Source organism: Pan paniscus, chromosome 7, assembly GCF_029289425.2.
Source record: "Pan paniscus chromosome 7, NHGRI_mPanPan1-v2.0_pri, whole genome shotgun sequence".
NCBI lineage: Eukaryota > Metazoa > Chordata > Mammalia > Primates > Hominidae > Pan > Pan paniscus.
Window position 1 is genome coordinate 31,624,759 of NC_073256.2, and position 26,403 is coordinate 31,651,161.

The following is a 26,403-nucleotide window of genomic DNA, read 5'->3' on the forward strand; positions in this document are numbered from 1 at the left end:
GTGATCTTGGCTCACTGCAACTTCCTCCAACTGGGTTCCGGTTCAAACAATTCTCTTGCCTGAGCCTCCCAAGTAGCTGGGATTACAGGCATGTGCCACCATGCCCAGCTAATGTGTGTGTGTGTGTGTATATATATATATATATATATATATATATATTTTTTTTTTTTTTAGTGGAGATGAAGTTTCATCATGTTGGCCAGGCTGGTCTTGAACTCCTGACCTCGTTATCCGCCCGCCTCGGCCTCCCAAAGTGCTGGTATTACAGGCATGAGCTATCACACCCGGCCTTTATTAAATATTTTTAAACAAAAAAAAATCCCTATGGACCAAGCCTTTTCTCAAACAATCAAAAGTCTTTAGTATGTGTTAGATTTAGACTCAACAGAGTTACTTCAGTGGCATTAAAAGACATAGTTTTTCATGATAAAATAATTGTAAGTATTTCAACTCTCTCTGTGGAAAGCTTTTATGTAAGGTCATTCAACAATAGAGGCTAAAATAGCCTCTTCCTGTTAAGGTTATATACAGATTCATTTCGTTTGTTTGTTTATGAACCATTTGTTTTAAACTCTAAATATTCTCCTCTTTGCACCAATACAAGTGGAACTCCAGCCAAGAAATAAATTGCGTGCTGGGTGCTGTGGCTCACACCTGTAATCCCAGCACTTTGGAAGGCTGAGGCAGGAGGATCACTTAAGGCTGAGAGTTCAAGGCTGCAGTAAGCTCTGATCATGCCATTGCACTCCACCCAAGCAAACAAAAAGAAAAAGCCTATGGAATTCAAGGTAGTGTAGTGACAATACTCAGGCCCTAACTGCTAAATGCAACTGTAATCAAGTGAAAATGTATTCAGATCCAATTAGGCATGTGATTAGCACGGAGAGAAAAGAAGGCACTCTGGCAGGGCGCTGTGTCTCATGCCTGTAATCCCAGCACTTTGGAAGGCTGAGGCAGGTGGATCACCTGAGGTTAGGAGTTCGAGACCATCCTGGCAAACATGGAGAAACCTCATCTCTACTAAAAATACAAAATTAGCCAGGTGTGGTGGTACATGCCTGTAGTCCCAGCTACTCGGGAGGCTGAGGCAGGAGAATCGCTTGAAACCGGGAGGCAGAGGTTGCGGTGAGCCAAGATCGCGCCATTGCACTCCAGCTTGGGCAACAAGAGCGAAACTCCATCCCAGAAAAAAAAAAGAAGCTTCACTCTTGGCCCTGGCTTCCCACAAAGCCAGAGCCTTCAGCCAGGTGAGAGAGAGCCCAGCGCATGGACAGAGGTTTAGAAGGATCCAAAAGACATATGATGAAGCCATCATTGTAATTTAAAATTTTCCAGTAGCCGCTGCAAAAAACATCAAAAGAAACAGATGAAATTAACTGTAATGCAATTTTTTATTTTACTCAATGTATTCCAAATATCATTTTGGCAGGTAAACGATGTAAAGACTAACAAAGTATTTTACATTGTTTATGTCAAGGTGAGTGCTTGACATCTGGTGTGTATTTTATACTTCATCCAAGGTGGTACTGGCCACATTTCCAGTGCTTGGTGGCCACGAGTGGCTGTGGCTACCCTTTTGGCCAGTGCAGGCTTTGGGGATATCTATGGGGTGCCTCTGGTGTGAGCTTGCTGGTGAGAGCCAGGGATTGTGGTCCCTGTTTCCCTTTCCACTGTCACCACCCATGGCTGGTGAGGTTTTCCTCTCTTCTCTGGTGTCAATGCCACATAATAAAATCTGTCTGCAGACAGTATTCTCTCTCTCTATTTCTGGACCTTGGAATTACATTCCCCTTTTAGGGTTTATGAAGGGTTTTAGTGATTGCTGAAACAATGAATTATACTGACAGGTCAAGTGTCTTTTGAATGCCTTTGAGAAAGGCAAAACTCATAAATAGGTAGCAAATAATGAATTTGCAGGTACACAAAAACTAACTTAAGATGCAGTTATGTTTAGAGAAGTACCAGGATTTAGCAGATCAGAAGCTGTGGGCTGTGGGATCAGAAGAAGGTTTCAGATTACTGGTGGAGTGGAGGGAGAGGCATGGGCCCGAGAGGTGAGTGGAAGAGTGGCACAGGGGACAAGAACCAAGCAGGATTAGAGTGATGCTGACCTCACCTAGAGATGAAGATGAAGTCGCCAAGTGTGGGGGGAAGTTGAAGGAGTATCCTTGGGCCACTAACTCCGTTTCCACCCTTTCTTCACCAAAATGTTCCCCTAAACATTCATTGGCCTGAGGAAAAATCTGGAAGAGGGATTAAATGATAAGCTTGCTCCACACTGTAGTATGTGTTTGGGGGAGTGCTGGGGGATTATATTGGGGGTGAGATAGATAACGAGGTAGAAAAGTAGAAATGGGTTTTCATCAGCTCCACAAGAAAATTCAAAAGAAAGGCGAGAAAGGAAATTACAAATGACTGGTAATAGCAAAGAAAGTGCAGTTCCTGAGGCCTCTTCGTGGCCACATGATTTATAGGAAGCCAAAGATAAATTGGGGGTTTGCTTACATTGCTATTAAACCCTTATTGGCCAGGTACAGTGGCTTATGCTGTAATCCCAGCACTTTGGGAGGTGGAGGCGGGTGGATCACCTGAGGTCAGCAGTTCAAGACCAGCCTGGCCAACATGGTGAAACTCCGTCTCTACTAAAAACACAAAAATCAACCGGGCGTGGTGGCCTGGGCCTGTAATCCTAGCTACTTGGGAGGCTGAGGCAGAAGAATCACTTGACCTGGGAGGCTGAGGTTGCAATGAGCTGAGATTGCGCTACTGCACAGAGCAAAACTCTGTCTCAAAAACAACAACAACAACAAACCCTTAATGACCAGAACAGTAAGGAGGAGAAAGTAAAGTATGTGCCTGGTGGCGTGCACTGAAGACAGTATTTAAGATGTCCCGAGAATTTGATCATGGGAGGCTTCCCCATATAAGCCCAGATGATGAATCGCAATGTTAAATCAATTTCTGTGCTCCTTAATTTTATAAAGCCTAAATCTATGGGACAAACCACAGGAGTGAGGGTCAAAACCTAGGATTCTGTTTTTCCTGGTGTCCAGGCTGTGTGTGACTGTGGCCACAACATTCTCCTTTCTGGATCTCAGTTTCTTCATCTGTGAAATAATAGATTTGGCAGTACTAACTCTGTAGTCCTTTCTGCCTACAGTGCCTATGACTCTGACCTCTCTCGTCTCCTTTTCTATTAAAACTCTGCTTTAAGGGGAGTGGCCTGATTATTATTATTATTATTATTATTATTATTATTATTATTATTATTATTTTTATGGAGTCTTGCTCTGTTGCCCAGGCTGGAGTACAGTGGTGTGATCTCGGCTCACTGCAGCCTCTGCCTCCCGGGTTCCAGAGGTTCTCCTGCCTCAGCCTCCCAAGTAGACTAGCTGGGATTACAGGCACATGCCACCGTGCCCGGCTAGTTTTTGTATTTTTTTTTAGTAGAGACAGGGTTTTACCATGTTGGCCAGGCTGGTCTCGAACTCTTGACCTCAGGTGATCTGCCGGCCTCGGCCTCCTAAAGTGCTGGGATTACAGGTGTGAGCCACTGTGCCCAGCCAGCCTGATTATTCTTGTATGTCAGGATGGAGCCGAGTTTGTGAAACTCAATGCTGTGCAATTTTGGGTGATGCCCTTTTTAAAAATGAGATGACAAAATTACTAATACAAAATTCATGATGAAAGTGAATATTGACTTAGAACGAGAAAAGAAACCACAGGAAGTTACCAGAGTTTTGAAGATTCAAGTCTTTTTTGTGTGGTATCTCTTTTGGAAATTTCCCACACATGCGTACATAGAAATGTTTCCTGTTTCTAACACAGCTTCTCCTCTCCCCCAGCACTGCAAATCCTCACACTCACAGCAACCCATCCAAGTCAGGGTCTCTAGTCTGTAATTTTCATTAATGTTTTGGACAGAATTGTAGCCCTCAAAGTTCATATTTTGAAGTCTCAACTCCCAGTAGTCAGAATGTGATTGACTTTGGAGATAAGGTCTTTAAAGAGGTGAGTGGGTTAAAACGATGCTGTTAGGGCAGGATCCTGATCCAATAGGACTGGTCTCATAAGAAGAGGAAGAGACACCAACGGTGCACAAAGGGATGACCCTCTGAGGGCAAAGCAGAGAGAAGGTGGTCGTCGGCAAGCAAAGGAGAGAGGCCTCGGAGGAATCCAACACTGCTGGCACCTTGATCTTGGACTTCTAGCCTCCAGGACTGTGAGGAAATAAATTTCAGTTGTTTGAGCCACCCAGTTTGTGGCGTTTAATACGGCAGCCCAAGCAAACTAATACAGTGACCCTCTTGATGAATCTTCCTCTGCCTAAGGACTTTATTCTTTCATGTCTGTTCCCTTGTCCCAAACCATCCCCCTCCTCTCTGTTCCTATCCAATCCAACTCAGGACTTTTCTTCTTTAAGTCTTCCTTATGGAGAGACCTCTCAATCTTAGAACACACTGACATCTATTGACTGTCATTCATTTGGGAAACAAATAGGAATTTCCTTGCCACAGCTCTTTTATTATTATCCTGTTGTGTTAGTTTGACTTTTCAAAAGATCATATCTTTTCTTCCTTATCAGGTCAGTGTTTTGAAGCCTATCAGGGACAACATCTTATTATCAAATGTTAGAAAAAAATTGAGTGTCGCTTTTTGAGTTAGGGGAGAAGAGACCCATTTAGGGCTATGGATGATAAGACCAAAAAAGTCTTAAAAATGTTATTTCTAAAGTAGGACTTAGTAGGAATCCACCACACCTCTAATAGTTTAGTGCCACATCTGTACTAAGTACAGATATAAAGAGCATAACAACTATGGCTGGAATCCCCTACTCCCTCTCACCATTTCCTACTAACTCAGTGGATTAGAAGCATTTATCTTTATTTCTGTTGTGGCAACCCAATTCTGGTTGTTGCCTTCTGTTTTTCTACTGCTTACACCAGCAACGGAAGTTCATAGGAATATATTCCAAAAAAGCTCTGGCCAGAACCAAAGGAAGTGAGTACATTCAAGGGTGAAAGGATGATTCAACCTCTTTGAGTGCTTAATTTTTGGTATCCCTTCTGAAATTGCTGAAAAGAATGCCAACAAGTTGTAATTACCATAGCCCTCTCTGGGAGGTGGAAATCTGCCAGTACTCATTGGATTTCAACCAACAATCCATTTCAAAGAAGTCATCAAAGGAAATGAGCACCTATTTTGGTAACTTTTAGGGAATATCTGACGCCCCTAAAAAATCCACATGCATGCTTGATAGAGTTTCATAAAACTGTGCTGCTTTATTAGCATTTTAAATTCAGGCTTAAATGTGCACTAAAAATTGTATAGTAATTTATTAGAGAGTCAGTGATAGAGAGTGGCTAGGGCTTGGTCTCAGAATAAAAGAAACTTCTCAGTTCACCAAAATCTGCATTCGCTACCCACAGAGAAATGAGCACTTAATCTTCTAGGAAGAAAACATACCTGTGTTCACATTTTTATCAAATGCCATATTTTTCCAGTGAACTAAGGTCCTCAAGTGGGGACATTCATCACCATCCTCAGGAAACTGAGAGGACTGCTTTTGCAATCAGAACAGCTTCCAAGACCCTTATGCCAATAGCTATGTGGAACGATTCAACATCAGCCTCGGAAACTTCCTTGGGAGCTGAGTGGGCAGCTATGAATCATCCCCTGCCCTTTACACATATTGTTACTGATCTCCTTGGAATATTATATGAAAATAACAGCTTGCATTTTTGTAAAGAATGCTTTTCCTGATGGCATCAGGCAGTCCTGGAGTGAAAGAAGGCCTTGGTGAACTGTGTATCCTGGAATTGGATATACTCCAAAAATGTTTGCAAATGCTGTTTGGAAGCTGAGTCAACACACCTGATTTGGAAGAAAGCCACGGGCAGAGGCCAGCATTACTGGCAAAAGCACAAGGACTCCATTCTGGGGATTAAAAATAAGAGAACTAAGTTTTAACCTTTTCATAGTCAACTTGAAGAAACATTGTAGGCCCCAAACATTCCATTTTGTTATGGATAAGAAAGCAGGCTGGGCATGGAGGCTCATGCCTATAATCCCAGCACTTTGGGAGGCTGAGGTGGGAGGATTTCTTGATCTCAGAAGTTTGAGACCAGCTTGGGCAACATAGAGAGACCTCCATCTTTACAAAAATATAGGAAAATTAGCTGGGTGTGGTGGCATGCGCCTGTGGTAGTAGCTAGCTGAAAGGCTGAGGCGGGAGGATGGATTGAGCCCAGGAGTTTGAGGTTACAGTGAGCTATGATTGTGCCACTGCACTCCAGTGTGGGTGACAGAGCAAGATCCTGTCTCAAAAACAGCAAAGAAAGTAAACCTAGAAAAACCAAACTCTCCTTTAAAAAATGCTTCAAATACACTGAGAAAATTACTGAGCATGGTTTTTCCCTTTGATTTGGCTATTTCTCATTTATTTGGCCCAAACCAATACTATATGATATTCCATCACATGGGAAAGAATAGCTAGAATCTCAAAGCCTTTGGGTTCTAATCCAAAATTTATCACCAATTAGCCCTGTAGCTTCAGAGTTGCATGGATACCTTGGGATATCTGTTGAACTTGACAAATGTATTTTGTCAGCAATTGGAGATGGCAGTCCTTCTGTTGCAAGATCAAAAGCAGATGAGCTGTTTCAATCAATCATGTTCTTACAGGTAGCAACAGCCGCATCGACATTTTGAGCCTTCCTATATAAATAAATAGCTCCTGCCAATGGTGAATGATCAAGTGGAAGCGAGTGTGAGTACAGCTCTTTGCTACTTAGATCCGTATGATATGAGGTATAGTTGATGGAAATGAGGATGCTTAATTTCTAGGAAAGGAGATTCAGAGAAAATTTTGTAGTTTCCTTGTGTGATTGAAGTACTTCTGTGAAGAAGGAGAACTAAATTTGTTTTGGTTTGTGTAACCTCAAAGTATAAAATATTGCCAATAGGTAGAAGCCATACAAAAACAGATTTCAGATCAACTCAGAAGATTATTTTCTAACATAGCTCCTTAGAGATGGTGCCACATTACCAAGTAACATGCCCATCCCTGGAGGTGTTCAAGAAGAGGGTTGATGGCCATGTGGCAGGAACATCGTGGTTGACCTATAGCAGTACTATCCTTCTCTTAGATTTTAGGAATCATTTAAAAAAATGAGCAAGGGGTCATTATAGAAATATAGACTGTCACCTTTTAATTTTGCCAATTTAGGACATTTTAATTGCCACTTATAATTACCACCATTTAACAAAATAAAGGATAATTCAAGAAGAGAAAAGAAATAATGTAAGAATGAAGGATCATTCTAGAATAGTAAGTAAATCCAGCTTTATGCAATATATACCATTTATATAAATTAAAACACAACCAATGCTCTACATTCTGTATTGACACACACACACACACACACACGTGAACTCGAAGAAATATCAACACATGAGAGTGGTTATCTCTGATTAGGGGAAGGAGAATAGGACTGGAGAGGTGTTTAAAAGGGACTTCAACTTTATCCACAATAATTTATTTCTTTATGTAAAAAATGATAATACAAGTATGCTAAAATGTTCTCATTTGTTAATTCTGGATACAAGAAGAAAAAAATATTTTATTATTGTGTATTTTTCTCTATTCAAAGGGATTGCACATTCCTCTCAAACAAAACAAGAAGACACTTTACTGCATTGCCTTTATTTTTCTCATTTCAACACATACCCGTGTAAGGTCTATTGCTCATTACTGCACATAGGCCATTATTTGGGAGACAGGAGACTATTCATCTATCAACTGTCTCTCATAGGCTTACTGTGAACCATGAATTATGTTTATGCTTCCTCTAATTCTGTGATTCTGTGGTTCTACGATTCTTAATTTTTCACAGATACTCCTTTTACAGTTGCTTTCAGGTCTTACAGTTCCTCTGAAACTGGAAACAAGTTCTCCAGGGAAACCTTGATCATCTGTGATCATCTGTGCTTATTATCCTTCGGGGCTAAGAGAACATCTCATTTATGTCACGAGAGTCATGACATACAAATGTTGCACACCTCATAACCAAATATCTTTCAGTCCTCCTGTGAAGTCAATTATAATCATGGCTTCAAATGAGATGAAAAGATTTCTAGTGGTAGGGATGTTTGAAATGGAGCTACAGTGGGGTGTGAATTTGATTCTACTACTTCAGAGGGATTAAAATCTATCTTAGAACTTTCTACAGTTTATTTTTTCTTGACTTGGGTCTTTCTTGATGTCTTCTTGAAAGTATGTTTATGCAAAACAGAGTACCTGATCAATGATATGTATCCAGTAGTTGTTTTTCTGACGAATGAATGAATGAGAACCTATATTGCTTCCTGTTTTTGTCTATTTCATACGTTTTGTTTAATCCTGCATATAGTTTCCTACCTGGGGGTCTGAGGATGTCTAGTGGGTAAAGGTAGTATTAATAACATGTCATTGAATGATCTTCAAAATTTCGGAAAGGTTCAAGAAATCTTAAAATGTTCAACTTATTTGCTCTTGGCTAGAATTATATCAACATAATTTGTTAATAGTAGCTCTCCTGTGCTGATCAGATTCCCTAATTAGTAACTATTTAAGCCCTTGATTTATTTTATTATTTTTTAAATTTTTAATTCAATTTATTTTTTTTGAGTTGGGAGTCTTGCTCTGTTGCCCAGGCTGGAGTGCAGTGGCGCAATCTCGGCTCACTGCAAACTCCACCTCCCAGGTTCACGCCATTCTCCTGCCTCAACCTCCTGAGTAGCTGGGACTACAGGCCCGCCAACAAGCCCAGCTAATTTTTTGTATTTTTAGTAGAGATGGGGTTTCACCACGTTAGCCAGGATGGTCTCGATCTCCTGACGTTGTGATCCTCCTGCCTCGGCCTCCCAAAGTGCTGGGATTACAGGTGTGAGCCAGCGTGCCAGGCCGATTTATTTTTTTTTAAAGAGTAAAAATTATTGCTTAACAAATACATTTTTGTGACTAACATTTCCAGAATATGGACTTTATGGGGGTAAACAAAAAAAGAAGGATTTGGCATAAAAAATGTGTTGGGAACTATAAAAATTTGAATATAATAAGTGCTAAAACTAGTCTGATGAGACTTCAGGAACAGCCAAAATACACCCTATTGGAGAGGTAATGACAAGGACATATTAGTTCAAACTTCTTTTTGCCTGATCTTGGCTTTAGACTGATGATACATCCTTCTAAGAACGAAGTATTTCATTTAAAGTGAAAAGATTGCCCAGGTGCAGTAGCGCACACCTGTAATCCCAGCGCTTTGGAAGGCAGAAACTGGCTGATAGGTTGAGCCTAGGAGCTCAAAGTTGCTCAGTCCTGGCAACAGAATGAAACCCTGTCTCAAAAAAACAAACGAAAAAGGAAAAAAAAAAAAATTAAGTCAATTTTAGATTGAAGAAATCTCTTGGAAGCTAAGTTCAGTCTTAGAAGAAAGTGACGATCACAAGTGTGATCTGGGCTAATAATTAAATTTTAAAATATGTGATAAGGCAAAATGTGTGTTGATAACAGGACAAAGAGAGGACAGTCATTTCCCAAACTCATATGAGTAATTCTCAGTTTCATAGTTCTTCCATTTGTTTTGAATTGGTACCATTTACAAAGGCAAAGGAGAGATGCTGAGCCGGTTCCAGACATTACCTCTCCCAATTGAACAAAAGCTCTCGATCTTCTCTTTGTATTGTAGAGTCATTTCAGGACAGTTTTCCCGAGTGAAAGAATGTTTGTTTGTTTTCTTCCTAAGTGTCTGGTATACTTTTCTATACAAGTAAAACAAATAAAAAACTTTACAAAAAAGTTATTTCTATATGACTTCAAATTTTTCTTCTAGATTTTGGGTTGGCTTTGACATTTCTAGGTTTATCATTCTTCAAAATGGAAAATGTTGCTTATTTCTTTACATTTCATAAAGTGTGCTTTGTGTAAACAACTTTTCGTTAACCCTCAACCTACAGATAAGGTCACAACTCCTTGGCATGGCTTTTTTTTTTTTTTTGAAATGGAGTCTCGCTCTGTCACCCAGGCTGGAGAACAGTGTGCGATCTTGGCTCACTGCAACCCCTACCTCCTGGGTTCAAGCGATTCTCCTGCCTCAGCCTCCCAAGTAGCTGGGATTACAGATGTGCACCACTACACCCAGCTAATTTTTGTATTTTTAGTAGAGACGGGGTTTCACGATGTTGGCCAGACTGGTCCCAAACTCTTGACCTCAGGTGGTGTGCCCGCCTTGGCCTCCCAAGGTGCTGAGATTACAGGCGTGAGCCACTGTGTCCGGCCTAGCATGACATTTTGATCACTGAGTTCCACAAACATTTGCATGTAATAGCAACTTACAGCTTAAAAGAGACTTTGCATATAATCTCATCTCAATTCACTGATCTCCAAACATGCTTTTAAAAATACCTCTAAACACTAGTAAATGTCTCCTTCTCTTTTTCTTTTTTTTTTTTTTTTTGAGACAAGATCTTGCTGTGTTGTCCAAGGTAGAGTACAGTGGTGCAATCATAGCTCACTGTAACCTTGAACTCCTAGGCTCAAGCAGTCCTCCTGCTTAGCCTTTCAAATAGCTGGGAATACAGGCATGCACCACCACACCTGGCTGATTTTTAAATTTTTTTGTAGATGGAGATCTTGCCATGTTTCCCAGGCTGGTCTAGAACTCCAGGCCTCAAGCAATCCTCCCGCGTCCTTCCAAGGTGATGGGATTACAGGCTTGAGCCACTGGGCCCCGCGTTCTCATTCTTCAGAACCCTACTGCAACATCATGCCCCCTGGGAAGTTTTCCCACCTGCTCTGTTGTTCTGCACTTAGTGTTCCCTTCTGTCTATTGTATTTTTAATATACTTCAACTCATTTCTTCTTGCTGTATATTAAAAATTCTTATATAAAATAGTTCCTATATTAAAATATTTTTATGAATGGCTTCTTCATAAGATGGTGAGGGGAGGATGTTATTTCTATGTATTTATGGATGATAACATAGAGGTGAGGGAAATGGGTAAAAACAGAGTCAATACGTTTTAGAGCATGAGTTTGAAACTAGATGTTCCATCTCGAAGTCAGGCTCTGTCTACTCCACAGCATGGCTTTTCATAAGATGCTATGATGCTTGGTTTCACGAAATATTACAAGTATCGCTATTGTTTTGGTTTGTTAAAACAATGGTAATTATAATTTTTAAGACAAATTCTAATGGCCTGCATGTATTGAGTATTTATAGTATGCTAGGCAATGTTCTGAAAGAGTTAGATGTATTAATTCACTTAATCCTCATAACAACCCTATAAGAGAAGTACTATTATTATTATTATTTGAGACTGAATCTCACACTGTTGCCTGGGCTTGAGTACAATGGCGTGATCTCCGCTCACTGCAACCTCCGCCTCCTGGGTTCAAGCGATTCTCCTGCCTCTGCCTCCTGAGTAGCTGGAATTACAGGTGTATGCTACCACGCCCTGCAAATTTTTTCTATTTTTTGTATATATATATATATACTTTTTAGTAGAGGCGGGGTTTCACTATGTTGGCCAGGCTTGTCTCGAACTCCTGACATCATGATCTGCCTGCCTCGGCCTCCCAAAGTGCTGGGATTACAGGCATGAGCCACTGCGCTTGGCCGATAATTTACTATTATTATTCTTATTTTACAGGTATGGAAATTGAGGTGTCGAATGATTAAATAACTTGCTTGCCACCCAGATAAAAGTGGCAGAGCTGATTCCGAACCAGACGAATTGGTTTAGGAACCCACATTCTTAATAAAAGTAGACTTAAATACTGATGTTTTCTTTCCTAAATAGAACTTTGTACACGATCACTGTCTACGAGACTGATTACAATTTTTGTTGTTGTTGTGTGTGTGTGTTTTTTTTTAGAGAGGCAGAGTCTCACTCTGTTGCCCAGGCTGGCCTGCAGTAGTACAATCATAACTCGCTGCAGCCTTCAACTCCAGGGCTCAAGAGATCCTCCTACCTCAGCCTCCTGAGTAGGTGGGACTACAGGTCCATGCCCAGCTGTTTCAAATTGTTTTTTGTGGAGATGGGGACTCACTATGCTGCCCAGGCTGGTCCGGAACTCCTGGCCTCAAGTGATCCTCCAGACTTGGCCCCCCAAACTATTGGGGATACAAGCATGACCCACTGCACCCAGCCCTTCAGTTTTGATTTTACGCATATTATAGAACCTAGGTTTGGCTCTGAATCTCCATTTATAGCCTCAACTATAATTACAGAACACACACAAAAAATGGAGTTGATTCAGATTACTGAGTACAGTGGGTTTCATGTGGATAGTTATTAGGAAACAAGCAGGGCTTTTATTTTTGGACTTTTTTCTCCTTCTACCCTTCAAATAATAAAACAAATTGGCAATTGAGAAAACAAGGAAAAAAAAAAAGCCAACAGCCTGTTTCTGATTTGTTTGGGACTGGATCCAAGGTTTTGGGAATCTTTCAGAGTTGCATTTTCAGTGTTCAAAGCAGGAATTCACTTCTGAAATAACTTAGAGACAAAAAAATGAAATTGTCAAATATATTGTGTCAAACTGCTATTCTAATGATTTTTTGCATGTAATAATAAAAATTAAAATATTCATTACAGTTCACATTGTAAAGATCACTTTGAGTGTAAAACCTACATTAAAAAAGCATAAGAACAAATACAAATATTTTATACCTTCTGATAATACATTATAAGAATTGAGATTATTGAGAAAATAAATTTAAGAAGGCAGTATTGAACAACTACAAGAACTATAAAATATAGCTGAGAATTTGTTAGAGAAGAAAAGCTCCTAATTTCTAATATATTAGAATAAATCCACAGTCACCATTCAAGTTATTTAAATACTATTGCAATTTAATGATTCAGGAGAAAAAGCAATTTGTGTCACTGAGATTTTTGGAGTCTCCAAAATCTCCAAATGTAGATTCTGGACATTCTCCTCTGTGGTTTTATAATACTGAACTCCTCATCTTTGATAGTTTCTCTAAAACGCATCATGAATGTGTACAAAATGTATTTTTAAATTTTTATTTTTTTCAAACATTTATTTATTTTATGTTCAGGGGTATATACATGCCGGTTTGTTATATAGGTAAACTCATGTCACAGGGTTTGTCATACAGATTATTTTCTCCCCCAGGTACTAAGTCTAGTACCCAAAAGGTTTTTTTTTTTTTTTTTTTTGGTTGGTTGGTTGGTTGTTTTGAGACAGTCTTGCTCTGTCGCCAGGCTGGAGTGCAGTGGTGCGATCTCGGCTCACTGCAACTTCTGCTTCCCTGGTTCAAGTGATTCTCCTGCCTCAGCCTACCAAGTAGCTGGGACTACCAGTGCGCGCCAAAATGCCCAGTTAATTTTTGTATTTTTAATAGAGAAGGGGTTTCACCATGTCGGCCAGGATGGTCTTGATCTCTTGACCTCGTGGTCCACCGGCCTTGGCCTCCTAAAGTGCTGGGATTACAGGTGTGAGCCGCTGTGCCCGGCCTCAATAGGGTATTTTTAAATTTAAAACGTTTTAATAAGTTTTGTTTTTAATTGACACAATAATTGTACTTATTTACAGGGTACAGTGTGATGTTTTGATACATACGTACATTGTATAATGATTAGATCAGATAATTGACATATCCATCACCTCAAACACTTGCCATTTCTTTGCAATGAGAATGTTATATCAAGTTTGTATTCCTGGATATTTAGGCCAATGAACTGGGTCTTTATTCTCCAGACTTAGTAAAATTGCCATCTTTCTGCCATCTTTCTACCATCTCTGCAGAATTTCTAAGCCTGCCTGTCTTCTTGGCTTCGCTGTGGGCTTTATCTTTTCCCTCCTATTTAATTATTCATTTGATTTCTATTTCACTTCCCACACTGTGAGTTTACTTTTATCAAAACTGAAGTTCCCCCCACCTTTAATTTTTTTTTTAAATTTTTAATTATTTATTTTTGAGATGCGGTCTCACTGTTACCCAGGCTGGAGTGCAGGGGTGCTATTACAGCTCACAGCAAACTTGACTTCCCAGCCCCAGGTGATCCTCCCACCTCTGCCTCCTGAGTAGCTGGGACTACAGGCATGCACCTCTATGTCTCGCTAATTGTTGTATTTTTTGTAGAGACAGGGTCTCACTATGTTGCCAAGGCTGGTCTTGAACTTCTGGGCCCAAGTAATCCACCCACCTCAGCCTCCCAAAATGCTAGATTACAGGCATGAGTCACCAAGCTTCCCCCTTGTAACACATCTTATTTCCTTTCTTTATCAAAATTAGCTTGAGATTTCAGCTTTAGTCAGTCTTTCATGAAAACCGAATAGTAGGAAAGTGGGATTCAGTCCTATGCCTCTTCTTCTGAAAACTCACCTTGCACACTTTACCTATCTTTGTCTTGCCTTAAATTTAAGATAGTGTTGACTTCATGGTATCTAGGTTGTGTTCACTTACGTGCTGTTCAATTACTCAATAGTTTCTACATTTTCTATTTTAGGTTGGAAGATGCTGGAGAAAACTCAGCATTAAGTGTCGATAATTACCATGATTTTTTAACAAATGTTTATTTGAATGATTTCTTTTTTCAAACAATACCTGGGCTACTCAGCCAAAATAACGAATAGGGAATTTCAGTGGGAAATTAGTAACAGAAAAGGGAAATAAGACGTAACAGGAAGTGTCTAGATTTCTTCTATGGGCTTTAGAATTCTGTTGGAGATGAGTACTTCTAACCCTGGAAAGTTACCAAAAATGAAATGAAGATTGAATTTCCTGTGAATAGGAAGAAGTTGAAGAAAACCTGGAGACTGTGCGCAATCCTGTCTGAACTATGCATCTGGTGACACGTCTGGACAGAAGTGTTTTGATAGACTAGTTTTCCATCCTCTCTTCTTGTCAGTTTTCTTCTACGAATGTCCTCCCCCTCCCTCTGTGGTGTACTTGGTTGTAAACATAGGCTTTTACTTTTTAAGGCAAATATTCCTCAGGATTATGGACAGAAGAGGAAATTCTCTTTAAAATAGCTTTGTGATATGATTCTTGTCTTTTACTTGCAAAAAACCTTTTGGGAAACAGAACAGAATGGATGGAAAATACCATGATAGGAAAAGAGCTCTCTAGTTTAACCTTAATTTTAGATCTATTCTTTTCCTTGGAAGTGTCATTTATGGTTTTTGCTGACTCATGTCCCTGCCATTGCTATTACCCTGGAGGAGGCACCATGACAAGCCATGCACAGACTTCATAGCATTAGTAACTTCTTGGGTCTTTGATGTGTTTTGTGTCAACAGAATCATTGTAGTACTCACGGTGTGTGTTGTTGGGGTCGGAGGTGACTTTGAAGAAAGTCTTGAAGTTTGGAAGGACAAAAATGCTCAGGGGGAAAAAAGACTGTTCTGTTAAGGAAAATATTACTGTCAAGCCAGAAATATTTCTGAAGTCTTCATTAGGTCTAGTAATCTCCAAGGATTAGGATGACGGGACCCGCGGTTGGATGACCTCTGTTGGATGTGCTAATACATAGAGGCTGAGTGGGCTGGATGGGTGGAAAACAGAGAGACGGAGTGCAAAACCAAACTCTGAAAAGAGCAGCTGTCTTTACAACGCTCATTCACTTTCTGTTACTTGCCGGCCAATGTAATGAGAACCGCTATCATAGGTGAAGGTTAAGTACGCTATTTCCCTTAGACTTTAAAGTCCGCTTTAGTATTTTGCTGATGAGTATTAATGAGCAAGGATTAAATTTCAGATTTTAAAAAATCTTTTTACCTAAAAATAAGAATAATTACAGATGGAGACAGTTTCAGGGTAATTTCAACTCTTTTACTTCATACACACACACAGTCATAGGTTTTAGAAGCAGTAAAATATTTTATTGAGCTAAAGTCATGGCTATTTCATTTCATTATGAGTAAGATACTTTACAAATAAAATAAATCATTGGCAAATAAAATGCTGTATTTTAATGATCTGAAAACATAACATCTTTTTAAATAGGCACTAGGTATTTTGCAGATTTCACCAATTACTTGTCACACTGTGGCTGGAAATTCTGAACCATTCCATTCATTTATTAACTCAGCCAGAAAACTGTTTTTAAATATTTATGGGAATGCTTGTGGTCAAATTCCTGCATTGCCTTTACATATAACTAAGTGGAGAGAAAGCTTTTCAATCAGTTTCTGGTACAAGCACCTGTCTTACATTTTGCATCATAACTGTAACTATGACACTAATTGCCTTGCTTCTTAACACCTTCTTGATCATACTGCCTGAATTTGGCCAGTCTTGCAACATGGCATTTTGCAATCCCATGTTAAAATGAGGCTATTATAGACCAGATGGCATTATTGGGTGGTCACACTAGGAAAAAAAAAATGCCAAAAAACTACATTGCAAGTTTTCATTTTAGATAGGAAAACAGAGTTCATTTCAGTCTGCAGAACAGACTAATAAATATTTGCACCTGTAAGAATAGCTGGACTTACTCTAACGCAGGGCTTCTGAAAATGGGGTCTGGTTCCCCCGGCAATTGTGCAAGATGATCCGTTGGAGAAAATATGACTAACTTCTATTTATATCATTTTTTAATTGAAGAATAAATTTAAGCTTTGCAAATATTTAACTTAAGTGGATTAATGCTGATTCCTACTTCATTCCACATGGCATGTGTCACTTATACTCAAAGTCTGTTAAGGGGAGATTGTGGTTCCCTGGCATAAATGAGTTGGCCAAGTCTCTCTCAATCATTCTTTTGCTTTTATCATTTACATAAGGGCGGGGGGTCCAAACTTTTGGTTTCCCTGGGCCACATTGGAAGAAGAAGAATTGTCTTGGGCCAGACATAAAATAGACTAACACTAATGATAGCTGATGAGCTAAAAAAAAAAATAGCAAAAAATTCTTCTAATATTTTAAGAAAGCTTAACGAATTTATGTTGGGCTGCATTCAAAGCTGTCTTGGGCTGCATGTAGTCCACAGGCCGTGGGTTGGACAAGCTTGATTTAAATGTTTCAAGTCATTTATGGATGAACATAAGTAGACATAAGAGAGTTTAAAGACACATTATCTCATCTGAAAGAAATTTGACTAAAATAATACTAATAAGTCAAGACAAAGTGAAGAGCAAGAGACCATTGATATTTCTCTGAGTCCTATTAGGAACTATTGATGTTTTGACAATCTAATCAGATTTGACAAAATTTCTGCCTCCACCTTCTCCCCCATGGAAGGATCAAGAAGACTATTAAAATATAGATAGCCCCTTACTCTTTTTCAAAGTGAACCTTGACCTAGAGGAAAAATGTGCCTTGAGATGTTAGCTAAGGATAGAGCAAAGTCATCACTGTTAGCAAGACATTTTAAATATATTCTGTGATTTCTCCTGTGATGTTTAGTTATGTAACACCCAATTAATGTTTAATGAAAAACTTCACTGAATAGCCAATGACCTAAAGACTCATTGAGGAAACATGTTCATCTTGCCTTAGTAAAAATGGCTGAAAGGATCCTTGGAAAACAACGTGGTTAGCAGGCTAAAATATATTCCTTTGAATGTATTTCCTGGTAAAAACACAGTTGACATTGCAAAAGATCTGAATAAACAAGTTTTATAACAAATTATGTCATGTAAAAGGTTTGGAATATACAGTAAATGTAAGCACAGATGTTTCTAATAGGTCTCGGCTTATAGTATTTGCTAAATTTTGTTTCAGTGATGGAATATGAATGATTACCTTCCCCCTTTCATTATGAGCCACTAAAGGGAAGAAAGACCAATGAGGTGATAGTCTCAACAGTAAATGGCTCGTTTAACAAATATAATATTTCATCTAAAAACTATAAATGTAACCACAGAAAGAATTCTAGGCTAAGTTTATGGAGATAACATTGCAAAATTAATAAACGAGCTATTTTAGCAAAAAGTTAAAGCTAAAAGTGCACAAAATGCTATAGACTGACATTGATATTCTAATATTTTCATTAAAAAAACCCAAATTAGTAAAAAGTGAGTTCTTTACAATATTTGAAATGAGGTAGGGAGTGGCCACAAACACCATTTGTTACCATACAGAGGTTTGCTGGTTATCTCAGAGCAAAGAACTCGAACAGCACATGACTTACTAATTTTTTTTTACAAAAATCAAATAACTGAAATTTACTGACATTTCAGTGACGATAAGCAGCTGTCACTATTATGCTACTGAGAATACATTTTTTTAAACACTACATAATTTGTTTCTCCAAGATAAAGATGTCACTTAAACAATGAGTGAGCAAGTAAGTGCTTTATAAAAGAAGTTGTGTTATGTATAAATCATTCTAAAAATATTTTGGAAATGTGTATATTGTTATATGAATTTATTACTGAAAATGATGTGTATTTACTACCTATTAAAACTCATACACAAATTTTAAAAATCTGAATACAGTTTTCCAATCAGTTAAAATTTTGACAAATTAATAATTGCACTTGTGGTAATTTCAAATTACGTATTCAAAATATAAAAATGCAATTTCCGATTTGTTTTCAAGACATCAAAGCATATATATTTACTAGTAAAATTTCAGTAGACTCCTTTGGGTTACTGTTAGGCTAGATAAAAATTTTGCATCATGACTTAGTAAAAAAGTTGTATTTTGTCCGTTTGGAGTTACTTGTCTTTTTCTACCTTCACAGCTTTTAAAATCAAGTATTAAACTGCAGTTTGAATCGGTGTGCCTCCTTCTTTAGGCTAAGATTTAAAAAGCAACTTCAAGCATATTCTGTCATATTTTTTATCCTAAAAGTTATTCATTATAACATTTATAGAGAAAGAAAGTTTCTTTTGGCCCTATTAAAAAAGAAACTCAACCTTAAAAATAGACGTTTTTTCATGTTTGCTTTACACCATATATTAGTGCAGTATTACATGAACATTATTTAGAGTAGTGGTTCTCAGTTGGAGCGATCTTTCTCCCTAGGGGACATTTGGCAGTGTCTGGAGAGGTTTTGGCTGTCACACCGGGGGAGGTACTGCCGACACACAGTTGATAGAACCCAGGGATGCTGCTAACATCCCATAATGTACAGTTCTCCATGACAAAGAATTATCTTGCCCAAAACGTCAATGGTGCCGGGGTTGAGAAACCATGCTTTAGTGATTATGATATACATAGTGTGTACTTGACAGTATTTTACTTATGTATACCCATTTTAAAACAGTTTGGAGGCCACTGTAAGTTATGACATTTGAGAAGCTGAATTACCAGTTGAGATTCTATTTGGTTCAAAGTGCAAAATGTCTAGTATTTGTTTTAATTCACCATAGTATTTTGATTTAAAATCCATCTTATGTTTAGCTCTGTGAATTATAAACCATGGGTTGACTAGAAAAGGACTTCTCAGTGAGCAACGTCACATGTATATATCTTTAAGGCTGGCTTCTGTTTTTGTTGTTGGTGTTATTGTTTTAAGGTACTAAACTGTTTAAAACATCAGGATTTCATGAGGTTATATATGTATACTGTCATACAGAATTCAAGAAATTTAATAAAATATGGACATGGAAATAAATTGCATGAAGCTTATTCATATCTTATTACCTATCAGTTTCTAGGCAGAGAAGGACTAAATTTAGAAACACAGCCAAAGATTTTTGTTATCAGGCTCCTTGCCTCTATTTTGGCCAGTCTTCCCAAGAACATTATGAAGAGAAAACAATTTTTATTATTTATCACTTTGTTTACTAGTAGAAACTATTCTATTTTACAAAAATGTAGCAAATTCACAATATCAGTTTTAAAGGCTGCTACAATTAGTCTTCCTTTCTTTGGTGCAGGGTTTTTAGATTAAAAGTTCTTCTTATGTGATATTTTATCAAACTTCTGCTTCCTTTCTGCAATGCCCAGAATTTCAGATCAAGTATGAGTCATGACTTTGGAACAGTGACTTAAGGATTAAGTTATAAAATTAAAAAGATAATAGACATTTCAATGCAGGACAAGAAACACACACCACACACACACACATACACACAGACACACACACACACACACTTCTAATAAATGCTAAGAAGTAAGATAGTTTTACAAGCAATTCCTTAAAACTTGGAAGAGCTGATGATGTGAGAAAAATAAAAAATGTTTCTATCAGAAGAGAAAAATGAATGGCCTAACATCTATTATTTGCAGCTTAAGTTGTGAAAATATCATTTATAATGTGTGCATTAATTGTATTCCACACATGACTATTTTAGTTGATGTTACAGAATGTGACAAATGTTAAAGAAGATGAAAATAAAACAAATGTTAAGAATAACTTGATGACTTTGATTTTTCTAACTAGATTCTTTCTAAAGCCTGTAGATTCTAGAAAAACAAATACTTCCTTGATAAAAAGATCTTTGGACTGGGGAACTGCTTTTTCACCAAGGCTACAGGAACTGCTAATAATTCCTGTAGCTATTTGATATATACTGATGTATGATGTTTGTCTGTGACTATCAACCTATGTATCCTTATAAATCTATAGCTAGATATCTATAAAGACTCATCTCAAGATTTTTGAGAGTCCATGCAATCTTAATTTCCAGTATTGCATATAATTTTCACTATATAAACATAATTCCTTTGGAGAGTTAGTGCAAGTAGAGAACAATAACATCATGATGAGATACGGACATAGGAAAAGGAGCTAAGCTCACTCACTAGTGGATGACTTCTGCTCATCAGTCTCTCTGACAAAATTAAAGCTTATTTGAGATTATAGAATACGGTATTGCTCATAAATAGAAAAAATAGCAAAACCCTGTGATACAGTTTGGATGTTGTCCCTGCCCAAATCTCATGTTGAAATGTAATCCTCAGTGTTGGAGGTGGGACCTGGTGGAGTGTTCGGGTCTTGGGGGTGGATTTCTCATGAAGGGTTTAGCACCATCCTCTTGGTACTGTCCTCGTGATAGTCAATGAGTTCTTATGAGATCTGGCCGATAAAAGGTGTGTGGCACCTCCCTCCTGTCTCTCTTGCTGCTACTTCCACCATGTGAGATGCCTGCTCCCCCTTCACCTTCTGCCATGATTGTAAGCTTACTGAGGCCTTTTCAGAAGCAGATGCTGGTGTTATGCTTTCTGTACAGCCTGCAGAACCAGGGGCCAATTAAACCTCTTTTTTTTCAAATTACCCAGTTTCAGGTATTTCTTTATAGCAATGCAAGGACAGCCTAACACACCCTGTAAATGTTAAATATGAGAGTGGCAAGTCTAGGCAAAAAGCTAAAATCAGTTATGACCTTTGAAATATTAAGATTATGGTTGCTAAATTTTGGTGTTTGGTGTTGGGTAGGGAGGTAGAGAGGAAATGTTTTTTTCTTCCTCTCAAATATCTATAGTTAAATGCTACTGGAGCAAGGATAGAAAAAATTGCAAACTTGTTGCCCGTGTGTCAATACTGATTTCTTGCTAATTTCTTGCTTTTATTTTATTTTTTTAAATAGCTAAGAAAACACAGCATAGTCCAAGAGTTCTATCCTGTTCTTTTGTGCTTAGCAAATGTGGTTTCCCACCTCCACCCTCAATTCTGGGTATATTTAAATACTGTTTTTAGAAGATCAGCATATTTATTAAAGGGGGAAGGTCAAAGATGACAGCACTGAATGACATCAACAATGTCATTGTCAACAAACTTTTACTGGAGGCATTGTCATTGTCAATGTCGATGTCAACAAACTTTTATTGGAGACAAAAGTTTAGAAGAAATAAATCGAAGTATGCTAACCCTGCTAATATGTGTAAAATTGCATCAGAAAGTAAACAGAAGCAATAAGATTTGCTCTTTATAGAGGTCTATCTTTCAAAAACCTTTTTATTGAAAATTCATTTACTACATTAAATCAATTTTAGAAATACTTTCTCTGACTTTTGGAAAGAAGAAAATTGATATTTTGCTATTGTAAGACGGTTGGTCCTCATCGGTTATTTGGTACCTGGTGGTTCAATAGAACCGCTTTAGGTTTTCCACTTTCAGTGACTTGACAGTTAAATACATACTTTGACATCTTTTGAGGAAATTGATTTAGCCCTTATTATCTTCAGAATGAAAGCCAAATAAAGCATTTGCTGTTCTTGCCGCTTTTAAGTCTCTTTCCCTGGTCTGAAGTTCTTCTGCCTTAAATAATCTATTAGTTTTAAATCATTTCATCTGTAGGAATAGAATGAACATTTAAAATGAATAGAGTGTCAGCTTTCTCATTCTTCTAGACTTATAACTACTAAACAAACAAATAATGGGGGTGAAGTAGGAGATGAGCAGGACTTGTTTTCAAGACCCTCCTGATCTAAACAGGATGTGGCAAAGAAACTGCCTCAAACCAGCTAGGACTAGGAATTATCATGTATTTGCTTAAGACATGCCCACCAGTGCCATGACAGTTTATAAATGCCGTGGCAATGACCTGGAAGTTACCTTATGTGGTTCTGGGAACTCCTTGCCCCATTTCCCAGGAAGTTTGTGAATAATACGCTTCTTGCTTAGCATATAGTTAAAAGTGAGCATAAATATAGCTAGCCATCAATGCACAAGGGCTACTCTGTGCTACTTTGCCTAGGGGTAGCCCTGCTCTGTCTATGGAGTACCGTTTTGCTGTACACTGTGTGCTACTTTGCCTAGGGGTAGCCCTGCTCTGTCTATGGAACACCGTTTTGCTGTACACTGTTGCTCTAATGAACTTGCTTTCTTTCACTGTCAGCTCACACTTGCATTCTCTCCTGACTGAAGCCAAAAACCCTCTGAGGCTAAGCCCCAACTTTGGGGTTCACTTGCATCAGCTGGGTGTGGGGAAGAAAGAGAATGAGAGCAATATCTTCTGTAGGGAACTTTTGAGGTAAATATTGGTCTCTTTCTAAAACTCCTTGCAAGCCACTATATCAGTTGTCAACAAATACTAGTCATGTTTCCTCTGTCTATCAGATACAAAACACAATAACACCTTACCAGGATTTGGTAGGTGAAAATGTCAATTTCTTTTTCCTAGTTCCTTGTAATTGAAATGATTTGTTACAGCATGATAACTATAAAGTAGAAATAAAAACTAGGCTGGAATTGAAAAGAAAACAAACCCCCAAATTGAGGAAGAGTAGAGGCTTTTTTGGAAACATACATGAAATCCTGGCAGGTAAAATAACTGTGTATTGTATATGTCAGCATGCTAGAATGAAATTTTAACACAACTCCTATGTCAAATGTTGACAAACTAAAGCTGGTCAACAACGAGGTTAAATAAATCATAACCAGGACATTAACACCCCATGGAAAAGGCATGCATGAAAGCAGCTGGTACTGTCCCTGATAGACAAAACAATGAACATTGACCCAGTTTCAACAAGTTATGTTATAAATACGTAAACACTCCATAGAGAATTTCTATGTTAAGAAATTTATGTTATGTTATTAAGTTTATATTACAGAGGCTTCCATTCCTCTTAACAACATACATGGCTTTTTAAAAATATCAGGATGACCAACCAGCCACGATGGCCTTCTCAGCTTCCAGAATTCCCTCTGCCCTGTCTATATTCCTGATCTTCCCCTACACTATGTTAGGTCCATGTGTGCGTACACATTTCAATGGCACACTGCTTTTGTTTTGTTTTGTTTTTGGAACAATCAGGAATTACTCTCTGCTCTGCTAGGTTTCATGAGGACAGGGGTTGCCTCTGCATTTATTGCTATGTCTCTAGTGCTTAGCATAATGCTTGACATGAGTGAATTCTTATTTGTTCATTTCATAAGACCATCTTTTTCTGCTTGTCCTGGTTTATACGGTTTTGGTATTGCTCTGGGCACTCATTATGCAACATAAAATTGATTTTCAAAATGTTAACTATAATGTGATAGTTTAATGTGAGAAAATAGAAGGAAAAGATGAAATGGGTGACAAATGATTGCCCGCTTTTAATGATGGACTGCACAGTATTATTGACGGTGCTTGTGCTTTCTCGAGTGGCTTTCTTAGAATAGTTTCAAGAACTTCAAACATGCCTTTAATCCTTCAGTTATCTCTGTGATATGTAAAGCATTTTCAATATCACCATGTAACAGCTTGGGAGGCAGACAGGTCTGAAAAGCAGAAGTCCAGAAATGTTTTCCGTTTGACTAAATGTTTGTTTCTAGCTTAAGCTTTCACTCATTTTCATTTGATCTCATCCAAATTTGCTTTACTGAAGGGTGCCATTTAAATTTTTTATTTGTATCGCTTTCTATTTGCTATGTATAGATTTTTAAATGGCTTAATTTTCTTTTGGAATCCTCACATTTCAAAAAGAGATGTTGAATGTAGTGGGAGTTGAAGACAGATATTAATGGACTGCTCTTCATTTTAGTCTCGCTCAAAGATACAGTGAAAGACTTAATAAAAATTCTGCATGATAATATCAACATTAAATATACACAGATAAGGAATTTATAGGCTCTGAGAAAACAGAATTTTCTTCAGACATTTTTGGCTGTATGTAGCTCAGGAAAGCAAAATGACTACACAGACGTGTACATATACCTGGGCCCACTATATAGAGGTGCACAGTTGTGCATTACACACCTCTGTGGGCACTATTGTCACCTATAATACACTTTATATCTTTGAAATATATAGAAATAACTACAGAAGCCTCTATATTTCTACATACAGATTAAAGAATAATGTCTTCCCAAGTTAATCAGGACTCATCAGAGTTTCAGAGAACCCATAAATTACAGAATCTTGAAAAGATGTTAGAAAATGATTGGTTTTAAATCCAAAGATATACCATTTGAATATATATGCTACTTTAAAAAACACTAATGAGTTGTCTTTTTGCGTGAATTAAATATGAAACTTGAGAGGCTTTCATTTCCAGCGAAAGAAACCACATAGCAGCTTCCTTTTCCCTGTTTGATGCCTCTTCAATAATGCAGTCTCATCTTTTATGTATCTTAGCCATGTCTGCTGTATGGACCCAACTGTACAATAAAATTTCAAACCAATGCTTAATGAGAATTTGGTAACTTGATGCGTTTCGTAAGTGTTTATGTTATGTTTGTTTCCATTTTTTTTTTTTTTTGGAGACAGGGTGTCCCTCTGTTGCCCAGCCTGGAGTGCAGTGGCGTGATCTCAGTTCACTGCAACCTCTGCCTTCCGAGTTAAAGCGATTCTCATGCCTCAGCCTCCTGAATAGCTGGGATTACAGGCGACTCCCACCATGCCTGGCTAATTTTTGTATGTTTAGTAGAGACGGGGTTTCTCCATGTTGGCCAGGCCGCTCTCGAACTCCTGATCTCAAGTGATCCGTCCACTTCAGCCTCCCAAAGTGTTGGGTTTAGAGGTGTGAGCCACTGGGCCTGGCTGTTTATTTGTTTTCTTTATAAGAAGATATATTCTGAGTACAATATCCCAGGGCTTCTCTTTCTCTTCTAAGTGAAGATTTCAAGTGTGGTACAGAACAAATTGCAAGTTGATGCAGAAAGTGAGCAGACATTATGGATGGCTAGGAAATCCTCAGAATGGTTAAAGAGAGTGGAAAGTATGCAAAGGAAGTTTCTTCTAACCAGGGAGGGCATCCTTAAATGACCAATTTAGCATCCTTACATTGTTTCCCGGGTTCTTTAGGAAAGTTTCCCTTTTAGCTTTCGGGACCCTGTTGACAGGCTTTGGAGCCCACTCTCCTATTTGCTTTGTCTGAAGGACCTTGCAGCTTTGCACTGTCAAACATGACCTGTGGTCTGTGCTGACTGTTGGTATCTCAGGTTTCTCTTATCATTGGTGAAACTGGCATATTGTCACATCTTACTGAAGAGCTGCCCCCCAAGCCCCAACCCCACCTTTTTTTTTTTTTTTGTGGCTGCCCGAGGAAATTGGAGTGCAGTGTTCTGCCAGGCACACACCGGCCTAGGCGATGTTTTCTTCTCCAGCAACATGGAAAAGGCTCTTTTGGGGAAAGGTGTAAGGAGACAAACCAATTGCCACTTCCGAGTTGGAAAAATTGGATCCCTTTGTGCTCTTATCTTCATCCACTTCCAACTTTACTGATTTTACCGCTGCTGGGTTCCAGGGGAGGTAAAAAGGAGAGGAGAAAATGATTGATTTGAGTGCTGGTGGCAATCAATGAGTGGCAATAGATGGGTCTCATGACAGGGCTTTTGTAAGTGCCTTGGTCCATGACTGGGAATAAGATATTGTCAAACTCAGCACCACAAAATGCACACAGTGCCCATTTAACCACGTAACCATCCAGGAGGAGTACACACACAATATGTGCCTCTTATTAATTCATTTGTTCATTTACTCATTCGGCAAATAATTATAGAGGCTACCATGTGTTGGGCTGTGTTCTAAGCAAAGGATTATAACCATGAACAAAACAGCCCCA

General features: G+C 38.4%; 1 protein-coding gene across 8 annotated transcripts in view; it reads right to left on the reverse strand.

The window, feature by feature from the left end:
- The window catches only part of DLC1 (DLC1 Rho GTPase activating protein), a 527,425-nt gene that overhangs the window by 105,732 nt on the left and 395,290 nt on the right, over positions 1 to 26,403 (reverse strand). For 2 of the 8 annotated variants that reach the window (XM_063606662.1, XM_063606661.1), the window contains exon 6: positions 1 to 26,074. This exon is cut by the window's left edge and continues 23,792 nt beyond it. The exons of 5 other annotated variants lie outside the window; for them this stretch is intronic. In XM_063606662.1, the coding sequence (XP_063462732.1) occupies positions 25,923 to 26,074 (152 nt within the window). In that variant the 3' untranslated portion in view covers positions 1 to 25,922. The remainder of the gene's footprint in view (positions 26,075 to 26,403) is intronic. One more of the 8 variants, XM_055116287.2, reaches the window with a different exon arrangement.